The sequence below is a fragment of the Eleutherodactylus coqui genome, chromosome 12, assembly GCF_035609145.1.
Source record: "Eleutherodactylus coqui strain aEleCoq1 chromosome 12, aEleCoq1.hap1, whole genome shotgun sequence".
Lineage (NCBI taxonomy): Eukaryota > Metazoa > Chordata > Amphibia > Anura > Eleutherodactylidae > Eleutherodactylus > Eleutherodactylus coqui.
The window spans coordinates 69892085-69909146 of NC_089848.1; the positions used below are offsets into that span (position 1 = coordinate 69892085).

The 17062-nt window shown below is 41.2% G+C and overlaps 1 protein-coding gene across 1 annotated transcript in view; it reads left to right on the plus strand.

Annotated features, from left to right (window-relative positions):
- DNAH11 (dynein axonemal heavy chain 11) overlaps positions 1-17062 on the plus strand; it is a 270457-nt gene that overhangs the window by 108513 nt on the left and 144882 nt on the right. The window contains exons 38-40 of the mRNA XM_066584695.1: positions 195-333; positions 13488-13580; positions 15225-15419. Coding sequence (XP_066440792.1) covers positions 195-333; positions 13488-13580; positions 15225-15419 — 427 coding nt within the window. The remainder of the gene's footprint in view (positions 1-194; positions 334-13487; positions 13581-15224; positions 15420-17062) is intronic.

Below are 17062 nucleotides of genomic sequence, written 5' to 3' on the forward strand. Positions count from 1 at the left end.
CGTTTCTATCCAATGATTCAACATTGTTCCCATTGTGAGAAAATTGAGATATAAAAATGATCAGTACAATTTTTAATATTTATTATTTCATGCATTGTAACTTGCTTGTAAATTTCAAGTGTTTATTTTTTCTTGATGTACTCGCATCTTTAAAGACTGCAGTGTTAATGATCACACACTGGCGCTTCTTTCAGGCCGTGTGCCATGGTGGTTCCAGACACTGAGCTGATCTGTGAAATAATGCTGATAGCCGAGGGGTTCCTTGATGCTCGCCCGCTGGCCAGGAAATTTATTACCCTTTATACGCTATGCAAGGAGCTGCTTTCCAAACAGGTAACCTTACTGCATACAGATTCACGTCTTCTACTTTCTACAAAGCAGAGGTTTTTTCCTCATAATTTCAACAACCTAAAAAAAAGACATTTCTGCCTTGTTTATTTTGACTATTATTCTGGAGCTATCACAGTTGTAAGATTATCTGTCCAGCCAACATACAATATTTTAAATTCTTCATTATTAGCCAAATAGTCTTTTCCTGCATCTTGCTTCTGATGTTTCTCAACTTTTCACTATACAAATAACCTTGTGCGTACCCTGCATCCCTTCCAGCAATTCCTAGTTATATATATGATCACATCCCTCATATTTAACCCCTTAATTCTGCAGGGCATTCATTTAGGCCTTAGTCAGACGGGCGTTTTTTGCCGCGATTTGCGCATGCGCATGCGTCCGGCGATTTTTTAAAACCATTGCTTTGCAATGGTATCGGACACATGAGCGCTTTTTATGCGCTCGTCCGATAAATTATAGAACAAAAAATCGCAGATCGCACCTATCTGCAATTCCTGTTCGCTTCTGTATATGCGCTCAATGGGGCCGGTGGCAGCAGCGCCGACCCCATTGAGAACATATAGAAGACAAATCATTCTTCTCTGCCACAGCTGTAACAGCTGTGGCAGAGAAGAACGATGTTTGCCCATTGAATTCAATGGAGCGGCAATACAGCCGCTCCATTGAAAGCAATGGGCTGCCGGCGTGCGCGGGGTGAATTGTCGGGAAGGGGTTAAATATATAAACCCTTCCCTGCAATTCATTCTAAAATATGTTAAAATAAAAAAAAATTGTATACTCACCTTTCCGCTGCAGCCGGAGTCCAGCCGCGGCCGCTGTCAGTTCTCCTGAACTGCTTCTCGGCACTATTCAGCCGGCGGGGCTTTAAAATCCCCGCCTGCTGAATGATCTGCCTCTGATTGGTCACAGCCTGACCAATCAGAGGCCGGTTTCACTCACACACCCATTCATGAATTCATGAATGGGTGAGTGACTGCTGCCTCTCAGCGCTGAGCCAATCAGGGGCAGGTCTGACTCACATCCATTCATGAATTCATGAATGGGTGTGAGTGAGGCATGCCTCTGATTGGCTCAGCGCTGAGCCAATCAGGGGGCAGGTCTGACTCACACCCCCTTCACACCCACTGCAGGACGGCCGCTCGGAGCTGCCGGCAGAATGTGAGTATGCAATTTTTTTTTATTTTAACACATTTTAGGATGAATTGCAGGTAAGGGCTTACCGTATTTTTCGCTCCATAAGACGCAGTTTTTTTCCTCCCAAAGTAGGATGAAAAATCAGCCGCGTCTTATGGAGCGAAGATGCAGGCAGGGAGGGGGGGGGGGAGACGCTGGAGCAGAGGGGGGGCGGCGATATACTCACCAAAAGTGTCCCGGACAGCCTCTGTCTCGCTTCGCCGTCCAGGGGAGATCTTCATCTGGAGACCGCCGCCTCTGTCGCCGCCTCTCCTCTTCTCTGGTCCGTTGCGGCGGCGGAGGGCGGACTGGATGGAGAGGACGGGGGGATGTGACGCAAGCGCCGTGTCACGTATGGCGCCGGCGCATGCGCAGTACGGCGCTTGTAGTCCAACTACACTTCCCATCATGCCTGACCAGCTTTTTTCTGTGCAGGCATGACGGGAATTGTAGTTTTGCACCTTGTATACCGGTACATGTGGATGAAGAGAGAAGAGAGTGAACAGTAAAGTGTAAAAAAAAGAAAAAAAAAGGTAAAACACAACATGAATTGTCTGAACTGTCACTACACAGAATCACTCAGTGACAGTTTAACACATTCATGTACATGTATGTGGGGCTGTGCAACTTTAGGGCAACCCCACATACATGTACATGTAGTGTCCCATACAGCAACCAGCCCCCCCCCATATTCGTGTCCCATACAGTATCCAGTCCCCCAATAGTGTCCTATACAGTAACCAGCCCCCCCCAATAGTGTCCTATACAGTAGCCAGCCCCCATATTAGTGTCTCATACAGTAGCCAGCCCCCCACAAGTGTCTCATATAGTAACCAGCCCCTATATTAGTGTCCCATACAGTAGCCAGCCCCCACAATAGTTCTGTTATTGTAATAAATATTTGAGCCCACTTTTTGGCTCAAAATATTTTTTTTTCTATTTTCCTCCTCTAAAATCTAGGTGCGTCTTATCAGCAGGTGCGTCTTATAGAGCGAAAAATACGGTATATATTTAAGCCCTTACCGACAATTCATCCCGGGCTCGCCCACAGCGCATTGCTTTGAATGGAGACGGCTGTATTGCCGTCTCCATTGAATGCAATGCGCTGGCAGCTCCGGCCCGTTTCTAATGAAACGCGGCTAGGAGCAGATTTTCGGGTGATTTGCGGGCGACTTGCGCGCACCGGTCACGCGATTTGCGGATGCGCATCCGTCATGCGATCCGCAAATCGCGGCAAAAAACGCCCGTCTGACTAAGCCCTTACAGTGTATGTGAGAAGCGAGATTGCGGGGTGATCTCCCTCCATACAACGCGGGCGCTGGCTGTTTCTTACAGCCAACACCTTCGGCAACAGCTCCGATCAGCCGCGCGACTCATCATAGCTTGTAACTCTGGAAATGCCACTGTCAATTCTGATAGCATTATTTAAATCCCCTGAACAATGTTCGAGGTTCCCGTACGGCTCCCCACGATGAGATCGCAAGGAGCTGTGCGGGTGTCATGGTAGCCGGGGGCCTTCTGAAAATATCCAGGGCTGTCTTGGCAGAATACCTATCAAGCCATGCCCATGGGGTGGCTTAATAGATAGCCTGCCCGATAGCAGTATGATGTAATGCTGTGGCATTACATCATACTGCAGGAGCAATCAAAGCATCGCTAGTTGTGGTCCCCTCCGGGGAATAAAATAATGAGTAACAATCAGAAAATAAAGTCTTACTAATCATTTAAAAAAAACTAATAAAAGTTAAAAAAAAACTTTTGCCATATTTACAATAAAAGAATTTAAATAATGAAGCAAAAATTCATATTTTGTGTCACTGCGACCGTAAAAGTCTAATCTATCAAAGTAAGGGCTCAGTCACACAAGCGTATTTACGCGCGTGTTTATGCACGTAAAAATGTCTCACCACTGCACGCGTAAAAAGAAAACGTGTGACCATGTCCATTGCCACCCTTATGTTCTATCTTTTCTAGGTGCGATTTTTTTTTTTTTTTTTTTTTTTTTTGACGAACGCAGTACGAACGTTTTTATAAAAAACGCCCGTGACTGAGCCCTCATGCATTATTTACCTCACACGGTGAACATTATCCGAAAAAAAGCTAAAGAAAAAACGCCAGAAATGCGCTTTTTTGGTCACTCTGTCTTCAAGAAAAAATGCACCAAAAAGCGATCACAAATGTATGTATTTCATGTATTCCAAAATGTTACCAATGCAAACTACAGGACGTCCCGAAAAAAATGAGCCCTCGCACAACTACATCGATGGAAAAATAAAAAAGTTATTGTGCGCAGAAGATGGCGGCAGAAAATAATTTTAAAAAATTAAATGTCTTTGAAAAAAAAATAAAACTCGTACAGAAAAATAAACCCCATATACATTTGGTATCACAGTAATCGTGCTGACCCATAGAATAAAGTGATCATGGCATTCTTGCAGTTTGTCCACTGTAAAAACAAGACGCACTGAAAGATGGTAGAAAGTCGTTTTTATTTCATTTTACTCCAGTTAGAATTTTTTTTACATTTTTCAGTACATTATATGGTATAATAAATAGCACCATTGAAAAATACAACGCGTCCCACAGAAAAAAAGACCTTATACAGCGACGTATGTGGATAAACTAAGGAATTACGATTTTTTAAAAAGGGGAGGAAAAAACAGGAAAAAAAAGGTTGAAAGACGTTGTCATTTAAAAACACGGATGAGACATTGACCGGTCAGTTCATGTTTTAATTATTTTATTAGGACGCATTAATCATAATTTTTTATGAAATTCCTTGTTTTTCCTTTTTTTGTGTCAAATTGTTAAGGGCAATGTATACTATATCTATAAATTTTTTTGCCTCAGTTCATCTAATATGAAGCAACTTTGCAATATGTCTTAATTGACGATTGTCTGTTGTCTTGTTTCTACAGTTCCTGCACATCTCCATGGCAACTGACAGCAAACATATTCTGTGCAGCGTTATTCTGCAGTCTTGTAGTTTTCATCATTTTGCCCTCTATTTTGTGATGGCATATATTTGATAAGATAGACAATCATAGAGGGCAGATAGAAGGGAGTATGACTGCAGGCTCCTACTACACAGATGTTATTTTTTGCCTGTTACCATGGAGATGCATAGTCTGCATAGGAGCTGCAGGAACAAAACTAGAAGAAACTTCTAAAGGGAACCTGTCACCAACTACAGTATAAGAACCGTACACTGGTGGTTATGGTGGTTATAGTTTAGGTGATGAGAAGTTCTGGGAGCCTCTTTTCATACTCATCCAGTCCTCTGTTCCTGCCGTGTCTCCCTGCAAAGTCAACAAGCGCACATCAAGCTTGACTCTTGTCAGAAGGCTGCGCACGCACAAGATCATTTATCTCTATGGGGGAGTGCGCACAAAGCCTTCTGAACAAAGTCACGCTTGCTGTGCGCCCCGTTGACTTCGCTGGGAGACACCGCAGGAATCGGGAACCGTGTAGATATGAAAAGAAGCTCCCCGGACTCCATGTCACCTAAACTATTAGCACCATAACTTCCACCATCTATGGTAGGGGTTTTGTTTCTACGGTGTACACATTGCAGCAAAATAGATATGAGAGCTTTATTCCATGGGTCAGTACAATTACGGTGATTCCAAATTCAGATACGGTAGTTTTACTTTTGCTGTACTACTTTTAAAAAATAAAGTATGAAATTATTTTCGACCGCCATCTTCTGACAGCCGTAACTTTATTATTATTTTGGTCAATCTAGTTGTATGAGGGCTCATTTTTTGCGGAACATCCTGTAGTTTCTATTGGTACCATTTTGGAATTTATGTCACTAAAAAATCATGTGATTTATTAAATTTTATTTTGGAGCTGGTGTGACCACAAAAGTGCAGTTTTTTGTTTTTTTTCTGATAACATTATTTATCCCACACAATGAAAGTCATTTTTATAGATTGGACTTTTATGGACAAAAAAAAAAACCTATGTTTTAATTTTATTTATTTTCCTAATTATTAATATGGGAAGGGGAGGGGTTAAACTCCCTTTATTATTTATTTTTAATGCAATAATTAAAAAAAACACTTTTCTACTTATTTTTACTTTTTTTTCCCCAATAAGGGAACTTGAACTTGCAATAGTTTGATGGCTCATACAGTATAGTGTAATACCACAGTATTACATTATAGCACATTTTGACAGGCAGTGTATGAAGGTGATTTTTTTTACGTACTCAAAAATCGTTTCATCTGAAGGAATACATTGGAATCCAGTGCTTCAGGTGGTCGCGATTATTGGACGTTTTTTGACGCGGCTAAATAGTGATGTATATACAGTCATGTGAATGAGGCCTTAAAATGATAAATGCAGTAATAATCAGCCCACATTTACAAATGAGATGGCTGAAATTTGATAAAACTTGCAATACCAGGCAAGCTGCTGGACAGGCGTAGTGCGGTTTAGGTATTCTGCACTCTGCATACATTTTGCAAACCCAAAGGCCACGTGAAACCTCCTAGCTGTGCCTCTTTGGTCTGTGCTATGCTGTTTTACCATTACTGCTGCTAATGGGTTTTATTCTGTAACCCTACAATAATAATCTTTGTAACCGTATGTAATAAAAGACACGGTACACCTCACTGATGAATCCAATGAGTACAATATATGTTCAGGGGGATTTAAAAACCGTAATGCCAAAAATTAATATCCCTTTGTAGTAGCATTATATGAGTCCTGTCAAATTATTTCATATACGCATAATTTCCTGAGGGCTAAAGTATAAAATGATTTAAACACTGTACATGGATAGTTTTTTCTTCATGTATCTACAATTATTTTTTCTACAATTCTATTATTCACACATTTTGCTTGAAGTCATTTTTAGAGAAGATAATTGCACTTTTAGGAAACTGCGTCATTAGCTACCAGTCAGAACATGTTCTTATAAGAATTAGTTAGTCCTTTGTATCTATGCCATAGGTAATAAGTACTCCTTAATACAGTATAATGCTACAGTCTTGACTAGGCACAGGTAATTTCTAAAAACTATACAGCACTTTATCACAATGGGTATAGATGACAAAAATGTCATTTGCTTTGCCAACGTAGCATATTATCAGTCTAAAATTTGCCTACAATTATAGAGCAATTAAATGTTCCATGTCAGTCTGGTGCTCACAAAGAACATCTTTCGATAAGGAACATATCTAGATTTCTAGGGCCTGTTTGCTAACTATGGCAATGTGTTTTACTCTCTACTTAGATCGGGAGAGTTTCTTGTTGTGGAGAGCACCTAGTAGTTGTGAGGAGACTAATAAGGAATGGAAGTCTTATAAGGAACGGAATTCAATGGAAGTCTTCAAACAGAGCTTGAACAGACATCTGTCGGGGATGATATAGTGAATCCTGCACTGAGCAGGGGGTTGGACCCGAGGACCCTTGAGGTCCCATCCAACTCTACTATTCTATGATTAAGGCCATACAGTGTTCCTCACAAATGAAAGATGCTACAATGCTTCTAGGCCACCAACTATTGGAAGGTAGCATCCCTGCAAGTCATCGTCCTACCTTTTAGCAGGCCTTGCCGAACCACGTGATAGGCCTCTCAACCTGCGAGCTAGTAACCTACTGTTCACTGATGGGAAAAAACCTTGAAACAGTCTGTCTGTACATGGCTATCTTTTCATTCTAGAGAAGAATCTGGTTTTGCCTTATATGCCCAATCATGTTACAAGATTGTTAAAAGGTCAGACATTGACTTGCAGGAATACTGCCTTCTAATAAGTGGCGACCTAGAGAAATTGGGCTATCTTCTGTTTGCATGTAAATTTCCAAGAGCAACAAGTATGGCCTTATAAGTCTCCTCCTATTAGATGATCTCCACAAGGAGAAATTATACTCCTCCTGACCCACACCCAGCCAACAACCTACTGTACAGTGATGAGGGGCAAAAGCCTAGAAACAGTCAGTCTGTACATGGTTATCTTTTCCTTCTGGAGAAGATTCTGGCTTTGGCTTATGGTCGCAGCCAAATTACAAGGCCTGTTAAAATGTCAGACATTGACTAGTAGGAATGCTACTTTCTAATAGATGGCACCATAGAGGCCTTGTTTCATCCTCCACTCTTTACTTATAATAATGTATTTCACATTGTAAAAAGGGTTTTCCCCACAATTACCAGTGCTGGACACTACACAGCCGCGACAGGGTCATGTCATAAAGGATGAAATGCGGAAACGGACTGGCGGCAAAACGTCAGTCTGAGCCACATGATGACACTTTTAGGGTTGTATTTCTGTTATCCCTTAGGGTTTCCCTGTTATTGCAGAGGGTTCCTTCAGAGTCATATGTGGAAAATCCCTTAGGTATTTTGTGTTTCCCTTGGCTGGCCAATCTACTATAGTGGGGGCTTGTATATTCCAGCCCTTGTTCCTGCTGAGTCCTGATAATTCATCTCATATTGGTGATGTCTGGTTCATATTCCCTTGGTTGCAGCCATCTTAGTTAAGATTAGTAGCTGGTGTATGTATACACTACCGTTCAAAAGTTTGGGGTCACATTGAAATGTCCTTATTTTTGAAGGAAAAGCACTGTACTTTTCAATGAAGATAACTTTAAACTAGTCCTAACTTTAAACAAATGCACTCTATACATTGCTAATGTGGTAAATGACTATTCTAGCTGCAAATGTCTGTTTTTTTGTGCAATATCTACAAAGGTGTATAGAGGCCCATTTCCAGCAACTATCACTCCAGTGTTCTAATGGTACAATGTGTTTGCTCATTGGCTCAGAAGGCTAATTGATGATTAGGAAACCCTTGTGCAATCATGTTCACACATCTGAAAACAGTCTAGCTCGTTACAGAAGCTACAAAACTGACCTTCCTGTGAGCAGATTGAGTTTCTGGAGCATCACATTTGTGGGGTCAATTAAACGCTCAAAATGGCCAGAAAAAGAGAACTTTCATCTGAAACTCGACAGTCTATTCTTGTTCTTAGAAATGAAGGCTATTCCATGCGAGAAAGTGCTAAGAAATTGAAGATTTCCTACAACGGTGTGTACTACTCCCTTCAGAGGACAGCACAAACAGGCTCTAACCAGAGTAGAAAAAGAAGTGGGAGGCCGCGTTGCACAACTAAGCAAGAAGATAAGCACATTAGAGTCTCTAGTTTGAGAAACAGACGCCTCACAGGTACCCAACTGGCATCTTCATTAAATAGTACCCGCAAAACACCAGTGTCAACATCTACAGTGAAGAGGCGGCTGCGGGATTTGGGGCTTCAGGGCAGAGTGGCAAAGAAAAAGCCATATCTGAGACTGGCCAATAAAAGAAAAAGATTAAGATGGGCAAAAGAACACAGACATTGGACAGAGGAAGACTGGAAAAAAGTGTTGTGGACGGATGAATCCAAGTTTGAGGTGTTTGGATCACAAAGAAGAACGTTTGTGAGACGCAGAACAAATGAAAAGATGCTGGAAGAATGCCTGACGCCATCTGTTAAGCATGGTGGAGGTAATGTGATGGTCTGGGGTTGCTTTGGTGCTGGTAAGGTGGGAGATTTGTACAGGGTAAAAGGGATTCTGAATAAGGAAGGCTATCACTCCATTTTGCAACGCCATGCCATACCCAGTGGACAGCGCTTGATTGGAACCAATTTCATCCTACAACAGGACAATGACCCTAAACACACCTCCAAATTGTGCAAGAACTATTTACAGCAGAAGCAGGCAGCTGGTATTCTATCGGTAATGGAGTGGCCAGCGCAGTCACCAGATCTGAACCCCATTGAGCTGTTGCGGGAGCAGCTTGACCGTATGGTACGCCAGAAGTGCCCATCCAACCAATCCAACTTGTGGGAGATGCTTCTAGAAGCGTGGGGTGCAAGTTCTCAAGCTTACCTCAACAAATTAACAGCTAGAATGTCAAAGGTTTGCAATGCTGTAATTGCTGCAAAAGGAGGATTCTTTGACGAAAGCAAAGTTTGATGTAAAAACAATGTTATTTCAAATACAAATCATTATTTCTAACCTTGTCAATGTCTTGACTCTATTTTCTATTCATTTCACAACGCATGGTGGTAAATAAGTGTGACTTTTCATGGAAAACACAAAATTGTTTGGGTGACCCCAAACTTTTGAACGGTAGTGTACATCTATCTATCTATCTATCTATCTATCTATCTATCTATCTATCTATCTATCTATCTATCTATCTGTCTATCTATCTAGCAGAAGTTACACCAGGATATTATATATTTCCATCTGTTTATAGGCACACCCTGTTTCCACCTAGGGACAGGGCAGGTGGCCATGGTTCGGGACGTGGGGTCGCTCTTATCAGGGCGATAGGGCTAAATTTCCCCTTTTGCCCCCTTGGTTGTGTTTGGTGGTGCTTTTAAGGGTTTTTGTGGGACTGACTGGTGTTTATTTATCTTGTGTGAACACTGCCTTCTGTCCATTCTGGGCATGGTGCTTTAACTCTCAGCATGGACATGACAGGTTGGAGCTACTTCTGCTCCATACACTGTGTTATGGTGTGGTCAGAACAGCTGATCAGCCGGGGTCCCGTGTAGTGGACTCCAGACAGTCAACTATTGATGACCTATCCTAAGCATAGGTCATCAATAAAAATAGCCCAGAATATCCTTTAAAACATTTACAGCAGTCTCTTAAAGCAATGAGAAGGAAATAGGAAAAAGCTGATTCAATGTAAAATGCCATTGAATATGGAGCGCATTAAGTTTACTCAATCATATAATCATTATTTGGAGCTGGTGTTATTTTAGTATACGTATATACTACCCCAGTGGCTTTTATATAGTGATGTTTTTAGCCTTTAATATGTTAAAATGTTACATATACAATAAAAGAAAACGCGTTATAATGATTCACCACAGTTAGCTGTTTAATTCCTGGGTAATGACTGTGTCTTAGTTTTTCCAGTGAGGATTCACTAATCATTTATTAGGCCCTAAACTGGTCAATAAAATCAGACATATTGTTGCTTCACCTAATTCTCGCTCCATAAATTGCCATAAACAATTTATGGTACAATTGGGCCATATCATTCCTGAATTTAATTTTCAACTGTATTTTTTTGTCTTTGAGTCTCACTTCTTATAGAGCACCGGAGAGGGGACCGTACGGGTCACTGCTGACATATACTGTAGGCACAAACAAAGTGTGAAGTGTTGTGGGAGGGTATGGCGGAGTGTCCTTCTTGTCAAGTTCATTTTTTTTCTTTGCCCAAGCTAATATAACAGAAATGACACATACAAGAATACTGTGCACCAAGTAATTGGCTTGTATTAGATATAAAACCAATACTATTGACCTCGTATTGTCCTCTTCTGGAATATATTTTGGATGTTACATTTCATATTAAAGGGATTGTGCCAAGTCTATAAAGTTATCCCCTATTCAGATGAGAGGGGCTAACTGTATGATAGATGAGAGTCTGACTGTTGAGATCCATTCTGATTTCGAGAACGGGGGTCTCGAAGCTTCCTGCATGAATGGAGTAGAGGTTGTGCATGTGCGCCATCACTCCATTAAATTCAGAGGCAGCATCGGCGTTTGCCATGCACTTGTACTCAGAATTTTTTGGCATTGTTATTGAAATGCGTGGAGCCAAAATATGCTTGTGCAACCCTTGCGCCATTCATGTAGGGGGCTTTCCAGACCACTGTTCTCTGGATCAGTGGAAGTCCCAACAGACAGACACCCACTGATCATAAAGTTTTGCCCTCTCACATGTTTTCCTTTTAACACTGGAATCAACTTTGTTTTCTCCTATAATTCTCCTAGTTCAATGTGTGATGCAACTAGTACTGATTATAATGGAAACTGCAAGGCAGGTGTGGACAGAGCCGTATCTGTCACAGTACAGTATATAAAAGGCCTTATCTTCTTGTTTTCTGGTAATGTTTTCTTAGGAAATCTTACCACAAGGCAGTTATTACATCTAGGCGCCTACGCAACTCTATCCAAATATCAATATACTTATTGTAAAATAAGAGCTATTGTAAAGAAGCAGCCATGCAGACCTGTCTTATGCACACATGACCATCTTACTAATGGATTGCTTCATTGTTGATAATAGGTTGATTTAAAAGGGTATTCTGGTTGTAACAAGTTATCCCCTATCCATGGGGGTAGGGAATAATGAGCTGATTGGTGGGGATCAAATCATTGGGACTTTCACTGATGCCAAGAACGGGGTCCCCAAATGAATAGATTGTAGGTCATGAAAGCACACTGCCGCTCCATTCATTTAAATGAGAGTGCTGAAGATTGCGGTGTGCTTGAACTCAGCAATCTCTGGCTCTTTCATTGAAATGAATGGAGCGGCGGTGAGCTTGCATGACCACCATTCCCTTCATCTGGGAACTGACTGGATCCCCGTTCTAAAGGACTAGTGGGGGTCAAAGAGAGAGGATAACTTGTTACAATAGGAATACTCCTTTTATAGGGAACCTGTTCACCATGTTTTCTATGGGAGTGTGTATGCAAACTTCCTAGGGTGATAGCCTGGGAACAGGGAGCCCAATAAGTATAAAAAGTACACCCCTAGACTCGGCGCCTGTTCTATAAGCACCATGACTTAGTGTATAGTTACTTATAGGATGTGGCTGGTTCCCTTTAAGTAGACAATAACTTCTCTAATGCAAGCTGCAATTTGGATTGACTGATTGATTCAGGTCGGCCTGCTAAAACCTCTAGCCACCAGCTGATATCTTGTGGGGAAGCTGCAGGTAGCTGCACATGTCCTCTGCAACAGACATTGCAAAGAACCAGTAGTATTGCATAGCTCCTATTCAGATATATAGATGACCTTGTAATACATGATTATATCGAGTCTGCCAGTAAAGGCCCTTTTAGACGGGACAAGTGTCGGGCAAACGATGCCTGACGCTCGTCCCCGCACATACTAGCTCCTGTGCACCTGCATGAGAGCTAGTATCGTTAGCTCTCAGCAGGGAGGTTGCAGGAGATTTCTCTCCTCGGGCTCCCCCTCCCCTCTCCATTGACATCACGTAGCGGCCATTCAGTACTGAACTATTTACACTGAACGATGAGTGATTACCTCATTGTCCATCGTTTATGCAGCATAGATGATGGACGATGAGCTGATCGCTCATCGTTTAGTTTAAATAGCGGCCGTTCAGTACTGAACGGCTGCTGTGTTATGTCAATAGAGAGGAGTGGTGGAGCAAGAGGGGAAAAATCTCATCCTGCTGCCTCGCCCCCCTGCTGGTCGCTCTGTGAACGAGCCGGTACTACTAGCTCCCGTGCAGCAGCACGGGAGAGAGGACACAGAGGGAAGAGTGTCAGGCATCGTTACACGGGACGAATGTCGGGCAAAACCCAGCTGAAGATGCCTTTTAGGAAGTTGATGTTTTTCACTTCTACACTACAATATGACTAAAACTACGGTGGTATGTCAGAGAGGCTAAAGCTGAGTAATGGAAGTCAATGCAAGGGAATTTTACTGAATAAGCTGCAGTGTAGTAGTGAATATCAGGGAATATGGAAATAATAGCAGGGGTCCTCTACTCAAGAACCTCTCTTTTAGGCAAAGTGTGGAGCTGATGCAAAAATCAACCCTTGCTCCGGTTGACTCGAATTCACTTGCATGGACTTACATTACTCAGCCTTAGCCTCTCTGTTACACCACGCTAGTTTCAGTATATGCCACTGGACACCTAATTATTACTGAATATTCAAACATCTCCTCTGATAACCCTTTGTTTGGCAATGCAACTTTTTTATTTTCCACTCATATTTTCCATATGATGTATTCCTGTCACTTTCCCTGTGAATCCTGCCATATTTTTGCACATTTTCCTATTTAGTATAACTGTTAGCTCGTCAACCATTAATAGCATATATACAACTTATTTTGCTAGTATAGTCTAATATGCTTTGCCGACCTTTTATGAATATTTTAACAAGTTTTTTCATTTGATTAACCTTTTTACAGGATCACTATGACTGGGGCCTGAGAGCTGTAAAGTCTGTCCTTGTTGTAGCAGGCTCCCTAAAACGAGGTGATAGTAACCGGCCAGAAGATCAGGTACATTTCTGTTATAGAATTCCTGACATACTGATTAAAATAGCGTAAGTTACTCAATATGCTCATTTAGACACATCATCACCAATAATGTGTACTTTTTGCAGTTATTTATGCTTTTAGCACTTTTCTGAGGCTTTTTAAAGTCTTTTAATGCTAGAAGCTACTTCTTTCAGCTTATGGAAAAGTCAACTTTCTTGTCTGCCTGTATCTCACCCTGTACAAACTGCAATTTAATGAAAGGGATCTCTTCGCTCACAGAGTTTAAGTGTGCTACCTCTTTGAAGAATAGTTTGAGAAACAAGAGGATTTTTTTTTTAAGCAGGACCTAGAGGACCTGTAATAGGCACTTCACTTATGCTGAATCGAGATTAGCTGAGGAACATGAGTGGAAAAGGGAGAAGGCAGAAGAGTGAGTAGAGGGAAGAATGTTATACAGTATGCTATACTGTAGGAATCTGCTCTTGCATATGATACCCAGAGCTCTATAGGCCACCATTACGAAGTCAGACTCCAAATGAAAAACAAGAATAGTAGCATTACAGAAATAAGGAAAGGAATTTAGGTAAGAGGAACGGGTGGTTGGATATCACAACAAAACGTGCTCCATTCTATACTTCACATTATTTACATTTTATGTAGCACCTTTTTTTTTTTTTTTTTTAAAGAAAACCTGATTTACCCCAAAACAAACTTCAAAATTGACCTAGTGTGAACTAAGTATAAAAGGAAATACATTTTGGAATGGCCTTTATAGTCCATAGAAAGAAAAATGACTAAAATTCATGAGTAGTTTTCAATTATATTATGCATGTGAGATCCAAATTGTCCACAGGAGTGGAAGTACCCTAGCTGGTTTCACTGCCATTGAAATCATTTAGAGCTGAAGTGGCTATCACACTTCCTTTTCCTCCTGGGTGTCAAAGTAGGAAGTACTGGAAGTGTAATAGTCAGCTTCAGCTCCCATTGATTTTAATGAGAGTGAAGACAGCTAGGGCATTTCTGCTCCTGTCTACTTTCACACACATCCAGCCTGCTGCACTGACAGCGGGCTGGGTGATCATCTTATCACCAGGGATCTGGAGTGGCAGGACCCCGCGATAAACTATTTAAAGACTATTGATGTCCTATTATGAGAATAGGTCATCAATAGTCTTTGCCGTGAGAACCCATTTAAGTTTATATCCTGCAGAGCCTATGAAAGGGGTTGTATAGGATCAGAAAAACATGGCTGCTTCCTTGTAGAAACAACGCTGCACCAGCCAGTAGCTTGTGTCTGGTATTGTAGCTCAACTCCATTGAAGTGAATGGGGCTGAGCTGCAATACCCTACACAACCTATGAACAGGTGTGGTGCTGTTTCTAGATGAAAAGCCACGTTTTTCTAATCCTGGATAACCGCTTTAACTCCTTTTTCACTTTGGAAATCAACAGAACATGTAAGTTGACAAAGGGTGCACAAACCTTTTCATTTTTTACTTATTTATTTGCTTATTATATTACAGTTTACAGTTATTTTTTGGATTGTTTTTACTAAAATCTGAAAATTACATTGATGCATTTTAGAGTTTGTAACAGTCATTTTTCATGAAAAAAGTAATGTCACGTAGATTCAGATTAATGTGTGTTCCCTAATTCCCGCTTCTAGGTACTCATGCGAGCTTTACGAGACTTCAATTTACCTAAGATAGTAACAGATGATGTCCCAATTTTCATGGGCCTGATCAGTGACCTGTTTCCTGCATTGGATGTTCCCAGGAAGAGGGACCTTCACTTTGAACAGATGGTTAAGCAGTCTATGCTTGAGCTTCACTTGCAGCCCGAAGAGAGCTTTATTCTCAAAGTAAAGACAAAAATCAATTTATTCTTAATTACTTTTATTAACATACATACGGACAACCTGGCAGGAACATGAAGGTTATCTTTTATTGTGGGTTTTTCAAATGAGTTAAAGATGCTAAACCTTATTAGTCAAACTTACCATTGGGCTTGTCCTTTACCTTATTTGTCAATGTATTTCTTTTGAACTGTTAATTCTATATATTCTATGGCTACAGTAAATATAGGCATGGACTTGTATTTAAATTTGTATATGGAGAACTTCTCAAAAGGTACTTTACAAGTTGCAGATGTTTGTGTGGATCCGCACCAAAATTCATAGCATATTTTGCACTGTGGATTTTGGTGCTGATACGCGTTGAAATCCGCACCATTTGGTGCAGATTTTAAAGCATTTTTGACGCGGATTGACAGTTTAATTGACCCTTTCATTTGTAAGGGTAACGTCTGGTGCGGATCTGTGTCAGAATCATCAATTTTTGACACTGAATTCGATCCTGATTTTGGTGTGGATTTTCCGCTGTAGAAAATCCACACTAAAATCTGCTCTATGAACGTGCCCTAAAACTATTTTACACTCTCTAGCATCTCATTTAAATTATAAACTCATGTCCCACCTCTGAGTCACAACCAAGAGACTCTCTGACAGACTCAAACTATCCATGTATTACATTTGGCTGGCCACCATGTAATACTACATTTCCTCTACATCTGGCAAAATTGTCTGTTTGCCTGGGGTACTGGTAACTGGTTGACAGCGACTCCAATCTGAAAAGGATTGAAGGAATATTTAAAGGGGTTTTCCAGGCATAAATATTATTGATGACCTATCATTAGGATATGTCATCAGTAGTTGATCGGTCGGGGTCCGCCGCTCGGGACGCCGACTGATCAGCTGTGCAGGTGCATGCTGTCAGCGACGCAATAACAGAGGTCGGAGCGGAAACCTTTTTGTTAGCCATTAAAAGGTGTCATATCTGCAAGATTACTTGGTTTCTCTTGCTGAGAACAATCACACTTTGCTCTACCTGCTAACACGGTACTAAAATTTTTTGTTTTACCCATGTAATACACACCTAAAAAGGACATGTTGTGTTTTTCTTCCCTGTGCATATTACGCACATTAAAAAGATGCAAGTGTGAGTGGCTCAATAGAATTCAATAGGCCTTTAGCACCGCAGGTGACATACAATGGATTTTAAAGACTGGTTTAGACACAACGATTCTCGCTCAAAAATCGCTCAAAGCCGTCTTTTCAGCGAGAATCGTTGGGTCTAACTGCACTGACATCATGTGGTTTTCATTAACGAGTCGCTGATCGTTTTCCTTCACCATGCTCGGAGCGCAAAGTGATCGCTCAAAACTGTCAATCAAACTGCCGTTGGAGCGATCACCTTGCCCTGTAAATGCACACAGCAGGCGTCTTTTGAGCGAGAATCATTGTGTCTAAACCAGGCATAAGGCCATGAACGTAAACAACAATCTTGTCATCCACTCACAGCAAACTAATACCCTTACAATACAGAGCAATTAAAACAAAGTATAGTAGAAAGTTGAATAATTTTTTTACTTGTATAATGATTAAGCCTTTTTAGGCAGAAATTACCCCTTCAGGGCGGCTTCACACGAGCATATGTGCAACGCATT